The sequence below is a fragment of the Halichoerus grypus genome, chromosome 4, assembly GCF_964656455.1.
Source record: "Halichoerus grypus chromosome 4, mHalGry1.hap1.1, whole genome shotgun sequence".
NCBI lineage: Eukaryota > Metazoa > Chordata > Mammalia > Carnivora > Phocidae > Halichoerus > Halichoerus grypus.
In genome coordinates this window covers 181,213,776-181,229,385 of record NC_135715.1, presented here as the reverse complement: position 1 = coordinate 181,229,385, position 15,610 = coordinate 181,213,776, and the positions used below count along the sequence as shown (strand labels likewise).

The window sequence follows — 15,610 nt, the reverse complement described above, 5'->3', positions numbered from 1 at the left end:
GTCTACAAGACTTAAGACTAGAATAAAGTATGAACAGTCTTGGCAAAACAAGTTCTATCCATGCTAATGGTAGCATGGAAATCCCAAAGAGAAAACACTATTGAAACTTCTCAATTCATAAGGTTTGTTTTACTTTTTCTACTTGATCCTATGCATGGAAGGTGAGGTTAAATAAGAACATACCCTTTAAGGTTATATTATTCAGAGATGTAGGTAGGCATGGAGTGGATGAAAACAGAATTTCTCTCTATGTCCTTGTTTGAGCATTTATGTCAGTATACTCACTCTCCCTTTGTCTATCACCTTCCTTATGCTTTCTGGGCTCCTATAAGTTTTATGTATCTGGAAAACTAAATGAAAGCCCAGAACTCACACAGATCCTGAGAAAGAGCAGTGGTCTTCTTAAAACTTTAAGACAAAGCATTACTGAGGCTATGGGACAAATCAACGCATCCCACTGCATTGGAGTTAGGAAACTAAGGAAAGGGATAAAATTAGATTGTGTGAGAAAAACATTTTTTCAAGGATCTATAGAGAGGGACATTTATCAGGAGAGAAATTCTGTCAGTCAGCTAAAGATCACTGAGTCTCACACAGTGTGCTGGCTGTTAGAGGTATGCCTCAGAATCGGGCACAGCCCTTGTCACAGAATCACATATACTGATCCCTAATCCCTAACTTTGAATGATTTACCTTCCTTTTTTCCAGGTATCTAAAAAACAATTTTTGACATCCAGGTACTGCCAGAACACATGCTGGACATGTGTTAAGCTTTGGACACCCCGACACGTTATTCCGTTATCTAGAGAAGCTGGCTGGATGCCTGCATGCACACATAGCTACGGCATCCATGGGAAAAGAGAACATGTTCCACTCTGCAGCCAGCTCGGGGTTGGCTCTCATTACGCCCCAGCAGGGTCATCAAACTGAAGGGGGATGTTAGGAGCTTGGAAAGAGGCCAGAGGGCTGGCACTGAAAGGAATAAACATTTGAGAAATCACCCTGAAAGGGCAAGTTGAAAGGAGCTGGGTGTGCTGGCCTGGCCAGCAGCCGGGGTGAGGCCTGTCCTAGGTAATGAGGAGGCATCTGTCCTGGCACGGAGGGCCTAGAAAACAAGAGATAATGGCTTTGGAGGCAACTGTGAGATTTCTAAAGAGATTTAGGTCTGTCAGCCTTCACAATATGTGGCCCAAGGAAATTACAGATAGCCTTTTCCTAACCCTTCCCCAAGATCAAAGATAATCAGAGATAATCCAGTTTCAAAGGATAAACTAGCCTCAGGGAGAAGGTGAAGTTTCATGTCAACGCTTAGGTCACCGTTATTGTGATGCGATTCTGTGATGTGATGTGATCACCGCTTTGTGATTCCCTGATTCCACATGGGGGTCTGCTATTTAACAAATGTGAAGTGTGTACATTCCTGAGTGAGTGGGAGCAAGTATGTACGTGTATGTGTGAGTATGTGAGAGCTTGTGTGTGTGAAGGAGCCTAAGTGTATGGAAATGGGGTGTTTAAGTGCGCGTGCGCCTACAGTGGAGGGTGCGTTGCTCATCTCCTTCCTTCCCTGAAAAACAAATACAAATACTCTTTGGGACATTTTTCCAAGGAAAGGTGGCACTTCTGTGTGGAGACACACCCTAGCTGCTCCATTCCTGAGAGAAAGCATGGCTTTCCCCTGGCCACGAGCATTAGCTGCTGTCCTATGGCCTGCTACGGCAAGACTACGGATGGTATCATCGCCAATGGAATGGACGTCACATTCCAAGAGGTAGGCTTGTTCCCAGCCAGATACAGAGGAACAACACGAACATCATTTTCTACTGTCTACAGAAGTGGTCACACCCTTTCTTCTGAACACATGGCTTTCTACTTGACTACAGAAGAAAAAAAGACAAAGTTACATGCGCTCCAACTTCAATATGACTTCTATGCCGTTTTACTTTTATAACTAAGGAAAAGAAAATAGCATTTTCATAGCAGGAACAGAAATTCGGTTTAATTTCTAAAGACCTGCTTTAAGACAAATGCCAAAACATGTGGCCGCATTGCAATAAAATTCCAAGGAAATGTCTTGACCCATGTCTAATCTACTTATTCTGGAGTGAATTAGAAAGAAAAAAAAAAAATTGTTTTCATCTCTCCAAATTTCAAAGAATATTATACTCTAAATGCTTTACAACTCACTTCTTTCCTGAGCATTACATTTTCTTTTACATAGTTTGAACTTCCAGTCAGATAAGATTACACATTTCTACAAATCTTGTGTATGCTGTAGTTATCTGAGGCCCAAAGATTGCAAAACCAAGCAAATGTTATCTTGACCTTTTTTAATACAGAAATGCTCATGGTGGACAGTCACTGTTGGTCCTAGGCTCCTCTGTGGCTCAGTCAGTAAAGACTGTCTCTAGACTCTTCGGGGGTGGGCAATCATTATTGGCCTAGGCTGGGGGTGGGGGCACTTGTGGACACTTCTATACTTCTCCGCTGGAGCAATGGCAGACACTTCCATATGCCCCTCTTGCAACACTACTTAGAAAGCTCCTACCAGGACATGTAAGGGTGAGTCAAAAACTTGGACCGAGGAAACGGAAAAGTGATAAGATATGAATAAACAATCAGAAGAAAACACAATTCCTTCTCTTTGAATGGTAATGCCCCTTAATGTGGCTGAAATGGCACAGACATCCTAAAGCCAAGTTCCTCAGCTGATAAGCACTGTTGGAATTATTTTAGGGATTTGTGATTGCTTTTGTTTGTTTTAAAGAAACATGTGGTTTTTCCATGATTTCCTAGTAAGAAGTGGATTCATCTCCTATTAAGCATTCTGTGTTTAAATAATTGCAGGGAATCCTTGTATCAGAAAAACTGCTTAAGAAGTGATGAGGGTGATTTTTTGATAATGTTAGGCAATATCGAGTCAGTGTATGAATATTCACTCTTAGAGTCAACGGGCAACACTGCCTTGGATTACCAAACAACGGGCAGTGTCATCCTGGTTGTTACTTAGAGACACATCTCAGTCAAGAGCCTGTGAATTAGGTGAGAAGAGGATCTTCAATAAGTAGCTACTGACTTTAGTTCAAAGTTAGGTCATAGGGGTACAAAGCAAGGGTCTTCTGAGCCATGCTTACCTCTTTAGTTCCAGAATATAGGGATAGGTGAATACTACAACTGGTCACAAGCCACAGAGGAGAGCCTCAGAGGTTCGCCTTCTAATTCAGAGCCCTGACAGTTCATCTACCCTATGGATGTGTGCCAGGATTTCTGTGGGTTTGTAGGGAAACTAACAGTGTGCAAGCAACATAAGGGGTTTTCTCATGTTACTATATTTCAAGAATAAAGAGTATCTCATCAGGTGAGCAAAGAGTTGATAATGCAAAGGCACAAACATTGTGTCTTGTTTTTATTCCAGAAGTTTACCCCAAGAACCTGCTTTCATTGAGAGTTAAAGGAGCTCAGGATGAAACAACTATAAAGATAATTAGGAAAAATGGAAAACAAGACAAAGAATAGAAAACCACTCTGTGATACTGAGGGTAAGGTAATAGCAAGATACATGTCTTTGGAAAATCGATTATGTGAATGCAATCTTCTGACAGTCAGCTAAATTTATTTCCTTTCTGTATCCAACTTTTTAAACTTTAAATATTGGTAAATGTAATATTTTTGAAATAGCTTTAAATCATCTAAAGTGGCAGTTTATCTTGGTGAGGTTAATTGTGTTATTTATTAATCCATTGTCTTATCGTTTCTACTTTTTTGCCCAAAAAAATGTTTGAGCTGGATACATTGAGTTATGGAAGCATTTAACATTTTAAATTAAGACACAAGGAATTCTAAATGACACTTGAGATATCCTTGAGAGAAGCTTCTCATCTCTCGTGTTTATAGATATCTCATATATTCATAAATCAAATCCTGTGCATATTTAAGCCAGACCAAAATACTAAAAAGCACATGTCTCCCATTAGAAAAAAAAAAGCAATTATTCTGCTTAGTTATGTTTTTAAAATAGCTTGACATTTTAAATAATTGATGAATATGTAATTCGCTAATCAGTAACGGACAGTTCCCATGGAGGTACCATCGCTAGTTTTATAATTTACTATTTCAGAAGAGTTTTATGAATGCAAAGATTAAAGCCAGGAAGCGGAGAGAAATCACTCCAGGATGACATTATCCTATTAAACACCCACAATACTTAACAGTAACAACAATAAGCTTCACAAATTAAGTCGATGTACTGAATCTCTATTGGGTGAGATATAGAGAGACATTTATGTGTCATGATTTCTCCCCGTACTAAATTCCCCATAGACAACCATGTACCCAAATGAACATCAGAGCAACATTCTGTTCCTGTAAAGGATTAAATGATATTTTAGTTTATGCCTTTATTTCTTGTCTCTTTTCTCCAAGTGATAATAGAAGTCTTATTAACCATGCATGAACACTTACATTCTCTTTCTGAGAACATTTCTGATGTTGTTGGGATAAGAGAGGAAAGTCATTTATTTAAAGATTGCCTTATTAATCTACAGTTTTGGTAAATATCTAGATTATCTGGTTGGTCAATTTGTCTTTATGGCCTAAGAAAGAAGACTAGCTGCCATGTTCAATCCAGATGAATTGGTATAGGAATATTTATAAGGACATCGATATTCACAGTGTCTTACAATCATGCTCCAAGCTAAATAGAAATAAAAGCAAAATGGCCACAAATATTACAGTATAATAGGATAAGAGGTAAAAGGTATGTACAAATTCATTGACAACATCTGTGCAAGTGTTGCAGACAAAACATTTAAAAAGAAATCTACATAAAACAAAGTAGGTAAATTTATCAAATGTTGATAAATTTTCAGAGACAGTATAAAAGTACACAAGACATGGAAGAGAGAAAGAATTGTTAAAAAAATAACCGCTAAGCCAATACAGAGAGTACAAGTTTACTACATTAATATTACAGAATGATGGGAACCAGAGACAAAAAAACGATTTGGTAACAAACAGCAAAGAAAGTTTCACCAGTCACAGAGAAGAAAGACTTTCCTTTTCGGATGAGAACACAGACTGCCATGACTCACCCCCTCCACCCATACACACATAGAGAAATAAAAGCCAATGCAAAAGTTGTCTACAGCAACACACGACAGACAGAGGTGGAAGCGTTTGGCATGTTGCATCACAGGAAGTCAATCACGATTGGCTAACGATGATGGTACCTGGCTCTGTTGCAGGTCACTCGCTGGCCTGAGAGGAGTAACTGACGGAGGGGGCACACCTGATGTGGAGGCAGACCGGCCTAATTTGCAGCTTACTTTCGGTTCTGTGAACAGGGGAAAAAGGCAGAATATTAGCTGAGCAACGTCCGCAGTGATGAACAGCATTCAGACTCCCGTTTTGTTTCACTGCATGTTCTTTCAACCCCTCAAATACTTGTGAGGCTTGCTAGTAATTGACAGGTGATGGAACGATCTCATAACCATGGACTCTAAAATAAGTTTGACTTGCCGTCAGCTCCCAGAAATAAAGAACAAATCACAAAAGCACGGCCCTTGTTCCCTTGGACATTTTACCTCATTTAGGGTTAGTTTCTATAGCCCCATTCAGGGAAAAAGCAAGTGACATGATCACTTTGGGTACTTTCTTTTCAGCTTTGATCCATAGGTCTATGTCCTGAAATGTCCTCTCCACCTTCTCCAAAACTTCCCCTCCCTCCTTTCCTCCCTCCCTCCCTCCCTTTCTCCTATTTTTTTTTCTAATTTTGAAATCTATATCACTATGCTTGTCCTGAATACTTTTATCATGTATCAAGCCCTCCACCTTGTTCAAAACTTCAGAGCATTTCTCTGATTTCATCTCCATTCGCTTTCAATTTTATAACCACTTTCTAAGACTCTTGCCATTTTTCATAATAATAGTATTTTTCCAAATTATAAAGGCATTCCCCTAACTCTTCTTCTATTTCAGGAACCCAAATGAGCTGTCCAGGGCATGGACAGGATACTCTGGAGACGAGAATTTAGGGATGGAAAGAGTTCCCTTCATCCAACAAGGTACAGTAAGGATGTTAATTTTCATATATATTTGAAGATATTTGATAAGAAAGAGGGAAAAAAGTCATACAATAAAAAATTGACACCTGTGCTTTTGTCACAAATTTTAATTTTAACTGTTACTTTTTGAGTGTCGGGTATATTCCAGCTTCTATCTGGGCTACATTTAAATTATTTCTAATTCTAAGGTTACTCTATAGAGTTACAGAGTTAGATATAAAGGTTGCCTCTTTAGGTTGTGTGTGAGAGAGAGAGAGAGAGAGAGAGAAACCTCCCTGCTGATCCCCATAACCTCTCTGCTCAAAACTAACTTGGACATGGGGCGCCTGGGTGGCTCAGTTGGTTAAGCATCTGAGTTCGGCTCAGGACATGATCTCAGGGTCCTGGGATTGAGCCCTGCATTGAGTTCTGCACTCGGCGGGGAGTCCGCTTGTCCCTCTGTCCCTCCCCCAACTCATGTTCTCTCTCTAATAAAGAAATAAATAAAATTTAAAAAAGACTAACTTGAACACAATGGGCTGAGCTTCCTAGATTACTTTGAAGCCCTCCACCTTGTTCAAAATTTTCCAATTACTCCATATTTCATATGATAAAAACTTCAAACTCACTTGACTAATTTTCAGAGGACTTCTGTGATCTAGCTTCATCTGATCAGATCCACTCTGTTTCCACTGTTCTGCTCTCCAAAAAAACATGCAACTGTCTCCTCTCTCAGTTTCTGCATTCAGTCCTGCTTCTGTGCTTCACCTCAGGGTGTGCCCTTGTGTGGACTTTCACCAGACTAAGTCTTACCCATTTCAGAAGACAAGCGAGTCCCTCCTACTGTCAAGCGTCCTGATTCTCTTCCAAGACTACCTTACCACTTACACAGTGTTTGCTGTGGCTTTGAGCATTTATGTTGGCGGGGACCACATAGTCAGTGTACAATTAATATGTACTTTTCTTCCGCTGAAGACACTCAATTTAACCTAGAAAAGGTCAATGCAACTCCTAAAAATAAACGAAGGCAATGAAAGTAACGTAGAATATATTTTAAGGCCTGAGTTCAAAGCCTAGCTCTCCTACTTATGAAGGCAGTGATTCTCACTCAAAGGTCTGTGACCTTCTAGGGTCCATTTCAGAGGAGGCATGAGGTTTGGAAACTCTCCTTTCCTTAGTTTTATGCAGATGATTTTAGTATCTACTCACCCACTTTATTTATTTATTTATTTATTTATTTATTTATTTATTCATTCATTCATTCATTTATTTTTTAGGTAGGCTCCACACTCAGTGTGGGGCTTGAACTCATGACCCTGAGATCAAGAGTCACATGCTCCACCGACTAAGCCAGCCAGGCATCCCTACTCACCCACTCTTGAAAGGTGTTTAAATATAACAGTATCATACAATGACATAAACTATCACTGTAACTTAGAAATTAAGCTCATTCCCCAGGAAGCATAAATCCTTGCATACCTTAGCAAATCATCTTTTCTTATATAAAATAACAGGTAAAGCATCCATCAGAGTCCTGGTTTGACATGTTTTATAATGAGGCCGATGTTTCCATATATCCTTTTACTGTGGTAGCACATTTAGTCACATGGAGTCAGAAAAGTCAGTATTTTTTCTTAGGAAAGGATGGCAAATACTATTTCTTTACTTAAGGTCCTTTTCAAGTTTATGTTAAAGAGATTATCTGACGAGTGACACAACTGAAGGCCTTTTACATTATCCGATGTACCTAGGGATTAATTTCTCCTGCTAGGTTTCCAGTCAAATTTTGACTTAACCAGCCTCTTTCAAACATAGACACTTATATCTCTAATGAACAGACTGAGATGTACCAAAATCCACGCAAACTCCCCATTTCATCATGCCCTGGAAAGGCCTTGCCTTACCCCCACTGGACATCAATCTAGAGCGTGTCCCAGCTCATCAAGCCCCCTTGGGTACGGCAATATAAGCCGTTAAATCCCCATTACACACAGCAGTTTAAGCTACTAGCCAACTACCCTGTGGGCTAGCTCTAAAGTTGAGGTGATCCCAACATCACCCCTATGGGTTATAATTCTACCTGCAGCAGCAGACTAACACTATGACCATAAGTTCATTATGGACACATGCTTACACAGGCAAACACACACACACACACACACACACACACACACACACACACTGCATAACATTGCTGCTTAATACTGTCATGTTTTTAAACAATTTTTGAATATAATTTTTAAAATTGTGAGGTTTGGGTTGATCTCTCTCTCACTCATTTTGCCTCTTCTTTCAGTTTTATATGGTCCTTAAACCCATTTCAAATTTATTATGGTATTTATGCGACTAAGTTGGTGAAACAAGTCTTTATGACGTTGCATCCGCCAAGGTTCCTTTGACCAAAAGAATTATCTAAAGAAGTCCCAAAAATCCTAGAAAAGATTCTGATTATAACCAAGCCTCACAGAGATTCTTTCGGGCTGTGACATAGATGTTAAATTGTCCAGCTCACTCAACCTTGGAAATATACTGTGCTTTGAGCCTTAAACAGGGAAGCTTAGGAGCCAAGACACTAAAACCAATAAGTTCTCATCCTGAATTTTGCTAATATAAAAATTGCCAAGGGTTTTTGGGGGGGGTCAAAAACAATGGACATGTGCCTCAAAAAAGACCTAAGGTAGAACTCTCTTCCCCCAAGAAAATTCATTCCATTCCATTAAGAGATTAATGATGTACTAAAAGGCACCTGTTATTCCTACATCCAAAACCTTTTGCTTTGTAAACTCTATCAATCATCATCCTAGAAGTAACAGTTGACGTTGTTTATGAAATTTCCATGAAGATCAAGTGTAAAGAGAATAAGAAGGAATAAGAAAAAGGTGGTAGATTAAGAAAGAAAATCAGAGGGGAAAAGGAAGAACAGAAAAAGAAATAGGGGAGCAGGCAGGGAGGGAGTGAGGAAAGAGAGAAAGAGAAAGAGAAAGAGAATGAGAGAAAGAAAAGAAAAGAAGAGAAAAGAAAAGAAAGAAACACTAATTTTAATTTTTTGGAATAAACCATTATCAAGATATTATCATGGGATGTTTCCAGAGTAATAACTCATGATCATCTTAAAGTTTTTATTAAATAAATACCCAGTGGACTGTGTGACTTAATATTTCTTTCTTTTTATTCTTAGTGGATACAACTTATCACTGTTTTGGTTTGGTTTGTTTTAAAGATAGTCATTTCTCAATCATTTCTCATCTTCCCTTTGAGGTGAATTGGATTTCTCTTCAAAATCATGTCCTTGGTATTGTTACAGGATCATCTCCAAGGCATGCACTGTTATTGTATCAGAGTTCTCTTTGCTTTCAGAAAGCAAAAACAAATGACTCTTCTCAACCTCCGCATCTATACAGCAATAGGAGATTAGTGCATTTTCACGAAAGAAAACACTTTCATCTAGCATCAAAGAAATAAAACTAGTCAAATTCAGAGACATATCTTTCCTCTGTCTTGTTTTTTTTTTTCCTAATACACAATATTTTTTCTGTAGTAGCAAAGACATATTGTGATTTCCTCAAGTCAGTCATGTTGCTGAAAGTTTCTAATCAATGACTTAAGGCTACCTGGGAGTCACAAGCCTTTTAAAAATACACCAAAGTGTGCTTATTACAAACTCTACTTTCATTTCTAGGGAAGGCATTTTTTTTTGGAAATAACACAAATGCTATTTGAGATCAACTGGTGTCTAAGTAATAGGGGCAGTTTTGCTGGGGCTATGTTAAAACCTTCATGGATCCCACTTTGTTTTAAAGCTTCTGTCGTACATCATAGTAAACATGTAAGACGCCCTGGAATCCCACATTAAATGTAATTAGTCCTGTATATAATTTGAATGCATTTTTATAATTTTGCTTCAGAAATTATTGGACTGTGAATGATCCAATTGATTTATGACTGGTTATGATTTTTAGACAGTAATCAAGCACACTCAGGAATTCTTGCAGTATTACACCATCTAATCTAGAAATTGTTTTCTGATGTAATATAATTATTTTAATACTAAATTTAACAATTGATTAAGTGGACCTAATGTCACATTTTGTAGTGATTTAATTAAATATTCATTAATGTTAAATTTGGCAGTTTCTTTTGGAGTTTTGGTGCTACTATTTATTTTTAATATCCAATATTTTTGTAGGTCCCTGAGAAACTCATAGGCTTCAGCATTGTCAGCATGACGCTGAAAAGAGAAAACAAGTCTAATCATTGTTGTGATCATTTTGTGACCACAGAAAGAAAATCGGCAGGCTGCAAAAATCTACCCTGGGAGTAGATATTCTATCCCCAGCTTTCCTCTGAATGAGACTTGTGTAGCTTTGAATGAGTCCCAGTATCCCATAGTCATGAACCAAGGTCCTGGTGTTATCTGAAGGGCCAGAGAGTAAAACTATTGATGCTGGACTAATTGGTAGTTCTTCTTAGAAATACTGGAATTCTGGTGAAGATTTAAAATCCAAAGACAAGCGAGGTGGAAACATGATAGGTAGAGTTTATGATCCAATGGTGGACATAGAATGACAAGATTTGTTGTATAGAGGAGAAAGAGGGTTGCACGCAGGTAGAGTTAGGCATGCCCCTTGTATTCCTTCTAAATACCTGAAGAACTGAGATTTTCCTTACCACCTTCCACTTTCTTATAGAGACAGAATATAAACTGTACTGTCTATTGCCCTAGATACTGCAATGCATGGTTGGTTTCTTACGTGGCAGCACAGCACTGTGTAGCATTAACAGTTTGGGATTTTCTTTTGACAGCCTCTTTTATTTTAATATATAATTCCTGAAACATCTTTAGGATCTTCATCACTTTAGCCGAATATGAAAAGGTGCTTTTATCTTCAAAAATACTTCATCTCACATTAAAATAAAATTATAGTATGTGTGTATAAAGCAATATATTTTATCTATTTAACAAGGAACATATGCCCCTTAAAATCATTACATAAATAAAATCCATCTACCAAGATATAAATTCAAAAAGACATATCATGATTTGTATCAAGATCAAATGTATATTACCATGGGGATAGAAATTTCACTTAGCATCAAAAATAGAATAAACAAGCAAGCAAAAATAGAATAAAATCCTTTCATCACTGATATTAGGAATGAAAACATGACAAAAATAATTTAACCTGTTTTTAAAATGTTATCTTTCACTTCTAAATAATAAAATAAAAGGGAATAAAAGCAAGTTTAAATTTTATACATCACCCACCTTATTAATGTAAAAACTCTTTATTCCTAACAAATGAAAATCATAACAGGATGCAATACCAATGACATCTACTCTTTATACCATTGGTTTTTGTGGTTTATTTAAGAGCAAGCATCTTGGGACAAAATTTGGTCCAGTATAATTTGTATGCTCCTTATATCAGGTTCTGCTTCAATGGCCATGGACCTATGCTTCTGTCTTGATCCACTGTCTGTTATAAACATAAACAAAGCAGTATGTGTCAAGGAACAAGGCTTATCTAAGAGCATGCATGGTCAAGTCCACCATGGTAGGGAACTTCAATGTGATCTCCAGTAAGGGCCATGTTTTCTCACTCTATAGCAGGGCTGGAGAGCTCTAAGATCCTGTAAGGAGGTGGTGACATGAGGTCAAAACTATTTTCAGGGGCGCCTGGGTGGCTCAGTCGTTAAGCGTCTGCCTTCGGCTCAGGTCGTGATCCCAGGGTCCTGGGATCGAGCCCCACATCGGGCTCCCTGCTCCGCGGGAAGCCTGCTTCTCCCTCTCCTACTCCCCCTGCTTGTGTTCCCTCTCTCGCTATGTCTCTCTGTGTCAAATAAATAAATAAAATCTTTAAAAAAAAAAAATAAATAAAAAAAAAACAAAAAAAACTATTTTCAAAGAAGTACTAAGTAAGATGTTATTTCCTTTTCCCACTGTGTTGACAAATTCACTGAAAGTCTAAAAACAATGCTGGATAAATCTGCTGTTACCTTAGCACATCAAAGCAACGCGCCAAACTGTACTAGTAATCATGTATTTTTCACTGCCACACAGACTTGAATATTTGGCAGATATTTTCTCAAAAATGAATGAAGTAAGTCTATTGTTTTAAGGAAGACAACTGACAGAATTTGTGGACAATGATAAATCTGAGCTTTCAAGCAAGAATTAAAATTTTGAAAAACTTGTATGCACTACTGTGAGCTTGACAGCATCCTAATACTTAAAGACTTTTCTTATGAGATCAGTGGTAATATTAATTAATGTGCTGTATTGATTTTTATAATGAAATGTGTCAACATATGGAAGATTTGCATGACTTTGTGAACCGATACTTTCTAAAAGCATGATGTTATAAATCATGCGTGGATAAAAGATCCATTTAAAGTGCAAGATAGACCAATGGATTTTAATGCAACAGAGCATGATGAGTTTATCGATATGTACTTAACCCTTATGAAACTGCTATCCGTTGAGTTTGGGTAGGATATTAAAGAAGGATATACACAACTATATGAAAAGGCTATTAAAATATTCCTCTTTTTTTCAGTTACACATTATAGCCAGATTTTCTTCATATATTTTAACCAAAGCAACATATCACAACAGATTGAATCCAAAGCCGATATAGGAATCTATGCTCTATTAAGTCAGACATTAAAGAGATTTGCAAACATGTAAAACAATTTCAATCTCTTCACCATTTGTTATAATTTCAGAAATATGGTTATTTTTTGTGAAAAAATGTTATTTATGCTAACATATAATGGATTTATTATTTTTAATGAATAATTTTTTAATTCTCAATTTTAATTTTAATATGATAAATATTGATATACTTAACCCATATGTTAGACTTAACTTCTAGCTCCAGGAAAGCTCTTCGGGATTCTCAGTAAGTTTTAAGAACAAAAGGGGTCCTGAGACTAAAGAGTTTGAGAGCAGTCCCTTTATATAAGACTCTGAATACCCAAACAGTTCCTTTAAAAGGTAACTTTTTATACAATTAATATGCCATTGGAGTATTTAAAAAACAAAAAAATGAAACAGAAAATACTACGTTGAAGCACACACACACAAAAAAAAAACATGGGAAAACCTTGGAAACTTCAGGGGATTTGGGAGCAACAAGTTTTAAAATGCTGCCCTGGGGGGCGCCTGGGTGGCTCAGTCGTTAAGCGTCTGCCTTCGGCTCAGGTCATGATACCAGGGTCCTGGGATCGAGCCCCGCATCTGGCTCCCTGCTCGGCGGGAAGCCTGCTTCTCCCTCTCCCACTCCCCCTGCTTGTGTTCCCTCTCTCGCTGTGTCTCTCTCTGTCAAATAAATAAATAAAATCTTAAAAAAATAAATAAATAAATAAAATAAAATGCTGCCATAGGAAAGTCTCTATGGCAATGTCCAAGAAACACTATTACCTGCCCGTGAGACCTGAGGAAAGCCATCCAAATTCTCAGGGCACCTTTTCATCATTTATAATAAGAAGCAGTCTCCAGGGTTCACTCATTGCTTCTTTGACGTTCAAAATGAAATCTGTTGGAATAATTGAAATGCCTTCAAAAATACCCTTGATTGATCGTGAGCTTAGTTTACTAAGGTCACTGCTGTTACTCCTCCTTTCTGAACTATTTTCTGTATTTTATTTTTGTAACAATGTTGTTAGGATTATGCATAACTCAAGTCAGTCATTGGCTAAAATTTTCTAAAATTGTTGGTAAAAGTTTTGGTAGCAAATGGTTAAACAGTACAAAAATATTTTAAAATTAAATTTAGGAGAGGTAATGATCATCTGCCATTTTCACTTGTCAAGAATCCATCTACTCTTATTTTTCTGGAATAGCAGTTTGAATCTCCTTTGGAGAACATAACCAGTAATCTCAGTTCTCACGGTTCCATAGGAGGAGTTTCCCCAACTGCGGCTCCAGAAGTGACCATGTGATTCACGTCCATCCAATCAATCATTCTATCCCCTCGGCCTCCCTGATTGGCTCAGGGGTGCACATGGGGTACAAGCTGGTCAATGAGAGCTGCCTAAAACTTTTGCTGGAGTTCTTGGAAAGGAGTTAAACATTTGGATCAGGGCTGCTAAGCTCTCCTCACTTAGCAGCTGAAAGATCGTGGACAATTTGCTTGAGCTCTGTAAGCTTCAGTTTGTTCATAGGTAAAATGGGAGAAACGACGTATCCACTTCATGAAATTATTTTAAGAATTAAATAAGATAAATGTAAATTTCCCTGCAGCAGCCAGCATGTCCTAAGATCTCAAGAAATGCTCGCTATTTGTATTATTGAAAGGCAAATCTGACCATTCAGCTCCTCTGCTCATAATATAAGGAAGTCTAAACTGCCTCCTCACCATGGTCCACGTGACTCAGCTTACATAACCAGCCTGCCACACTGCCTTAGGTTCTCCTAAAGCCACGTGCCTTCTCTTACTCTAAGATTTTGATCATGCCACTCCACTCCGCTTGGTGCACCTGTGCCTTTCCCCTTCCTTCCCTTTCTTCCTACACTAAACCGTAGGCTCTGTGAAGACAGGGGCCATGTCTAGCTCATTCCCCGATATATCTCCCCTGAGTAACATTACTGACCCCTGGTAAGGACTCATAAATTATTTATTGAATGAATCAGTTTAAACCATGTTTTAAAGAATGATGGGGTGCCTGGGTGGCTCAGCCAGTTAAGCATCTGCCTTCGGCTCAGGTCATGTTCCCGGGGTCCTGGGAGGGAGCCTTGCATTGGGCTCCCTGCTCAGCAGAGATTTGGCTTCTCCCTTTGCCTCTGCCACCCACCCCCCCCCCCCATCGTGCTCTCTCTCAAATAAATAAAATTTTAAAAAATGAAGCCAGTGTAAAAGATGAATTATTTGTGCATTTCTCATTAATAAAAAAGAATATTCTTCCATTCTTTCACTTTTTCCAAGTTTCCAGCAAAAAGGCAAAAATACATTGACCAGACTTCAACGGAATTTCACATTAACAAAATTAAGGAAGGGAAAAATGTAGTGCCTGTTTTGGACAGCAGGTGGGAGTGCTTTGATTTGATATGTGCTGTGGTAGGCTGACAAAGCTTCCAGAACTAGTCTCTGTAAATGCCCAGCGTAAGTCAGACAGCACCTTCTCCTTTGTACTGTCTACTAAGGCTTTTCACAGGAACGGGGCATCATTTGTGGGTACCGTTGGTGCAGCATACACACAGGACTTTTGCAGAGAAAGCCAACTACGAAAAACTGGGAAGCAATGTCAGGGAGGACTCCTCTGAGAAAGGGCACAGGGTGGAGCCAGGCTCCCTGCAGGGAAAGCTACAAGGAACAGGCGCTGGAGTCAACACTCGGGCCAGCGCATTGTCACTGTGGTTCTCAAACAGGACTAATCTATTGTGAGGCAAGTAGGTGAAGGTACCTTCTGGGCTATCTGAATGGTTTATGCCTGGTTAACTAGTTTTCCCCAAGAGAACCAGGGAGTACCCAGAAATTCAGAATTTCTCTAATAAGAATGAAATTACTATCAAGTTCTATTTTTTCTCACCAGTCTTCAGGGATCTGGATAGTATACAACATCATGGTCTA

At 38.5% G+C, this 15,610-nt stretch overlaps 1 protein-coding gene across 1 annotated transcript in view; it reads right to left on the bottom strand.

The window, feature by feature from the left end:
• NYAP2 (neuronal tyrosine-phosphorylated phosphoinositide-3-kinase adaptor 2) overlaps nt 1–15,610 on the bottom strand; it is a 260,638-nt gene that overhangs the window by 39,458 nt on the left and 205,570 nt on the right. Inside the window, exon 7 of the mRNA XM_036092197.2 lies at nt 5,226–5,329. Coding sequence (XP_035948090.1) covers nt 5,226–5,329 — 104 coding nt within the window. The remainder of the gene's footprint in view (nt 1–5,225; nt 5,330–15,610) is intronic.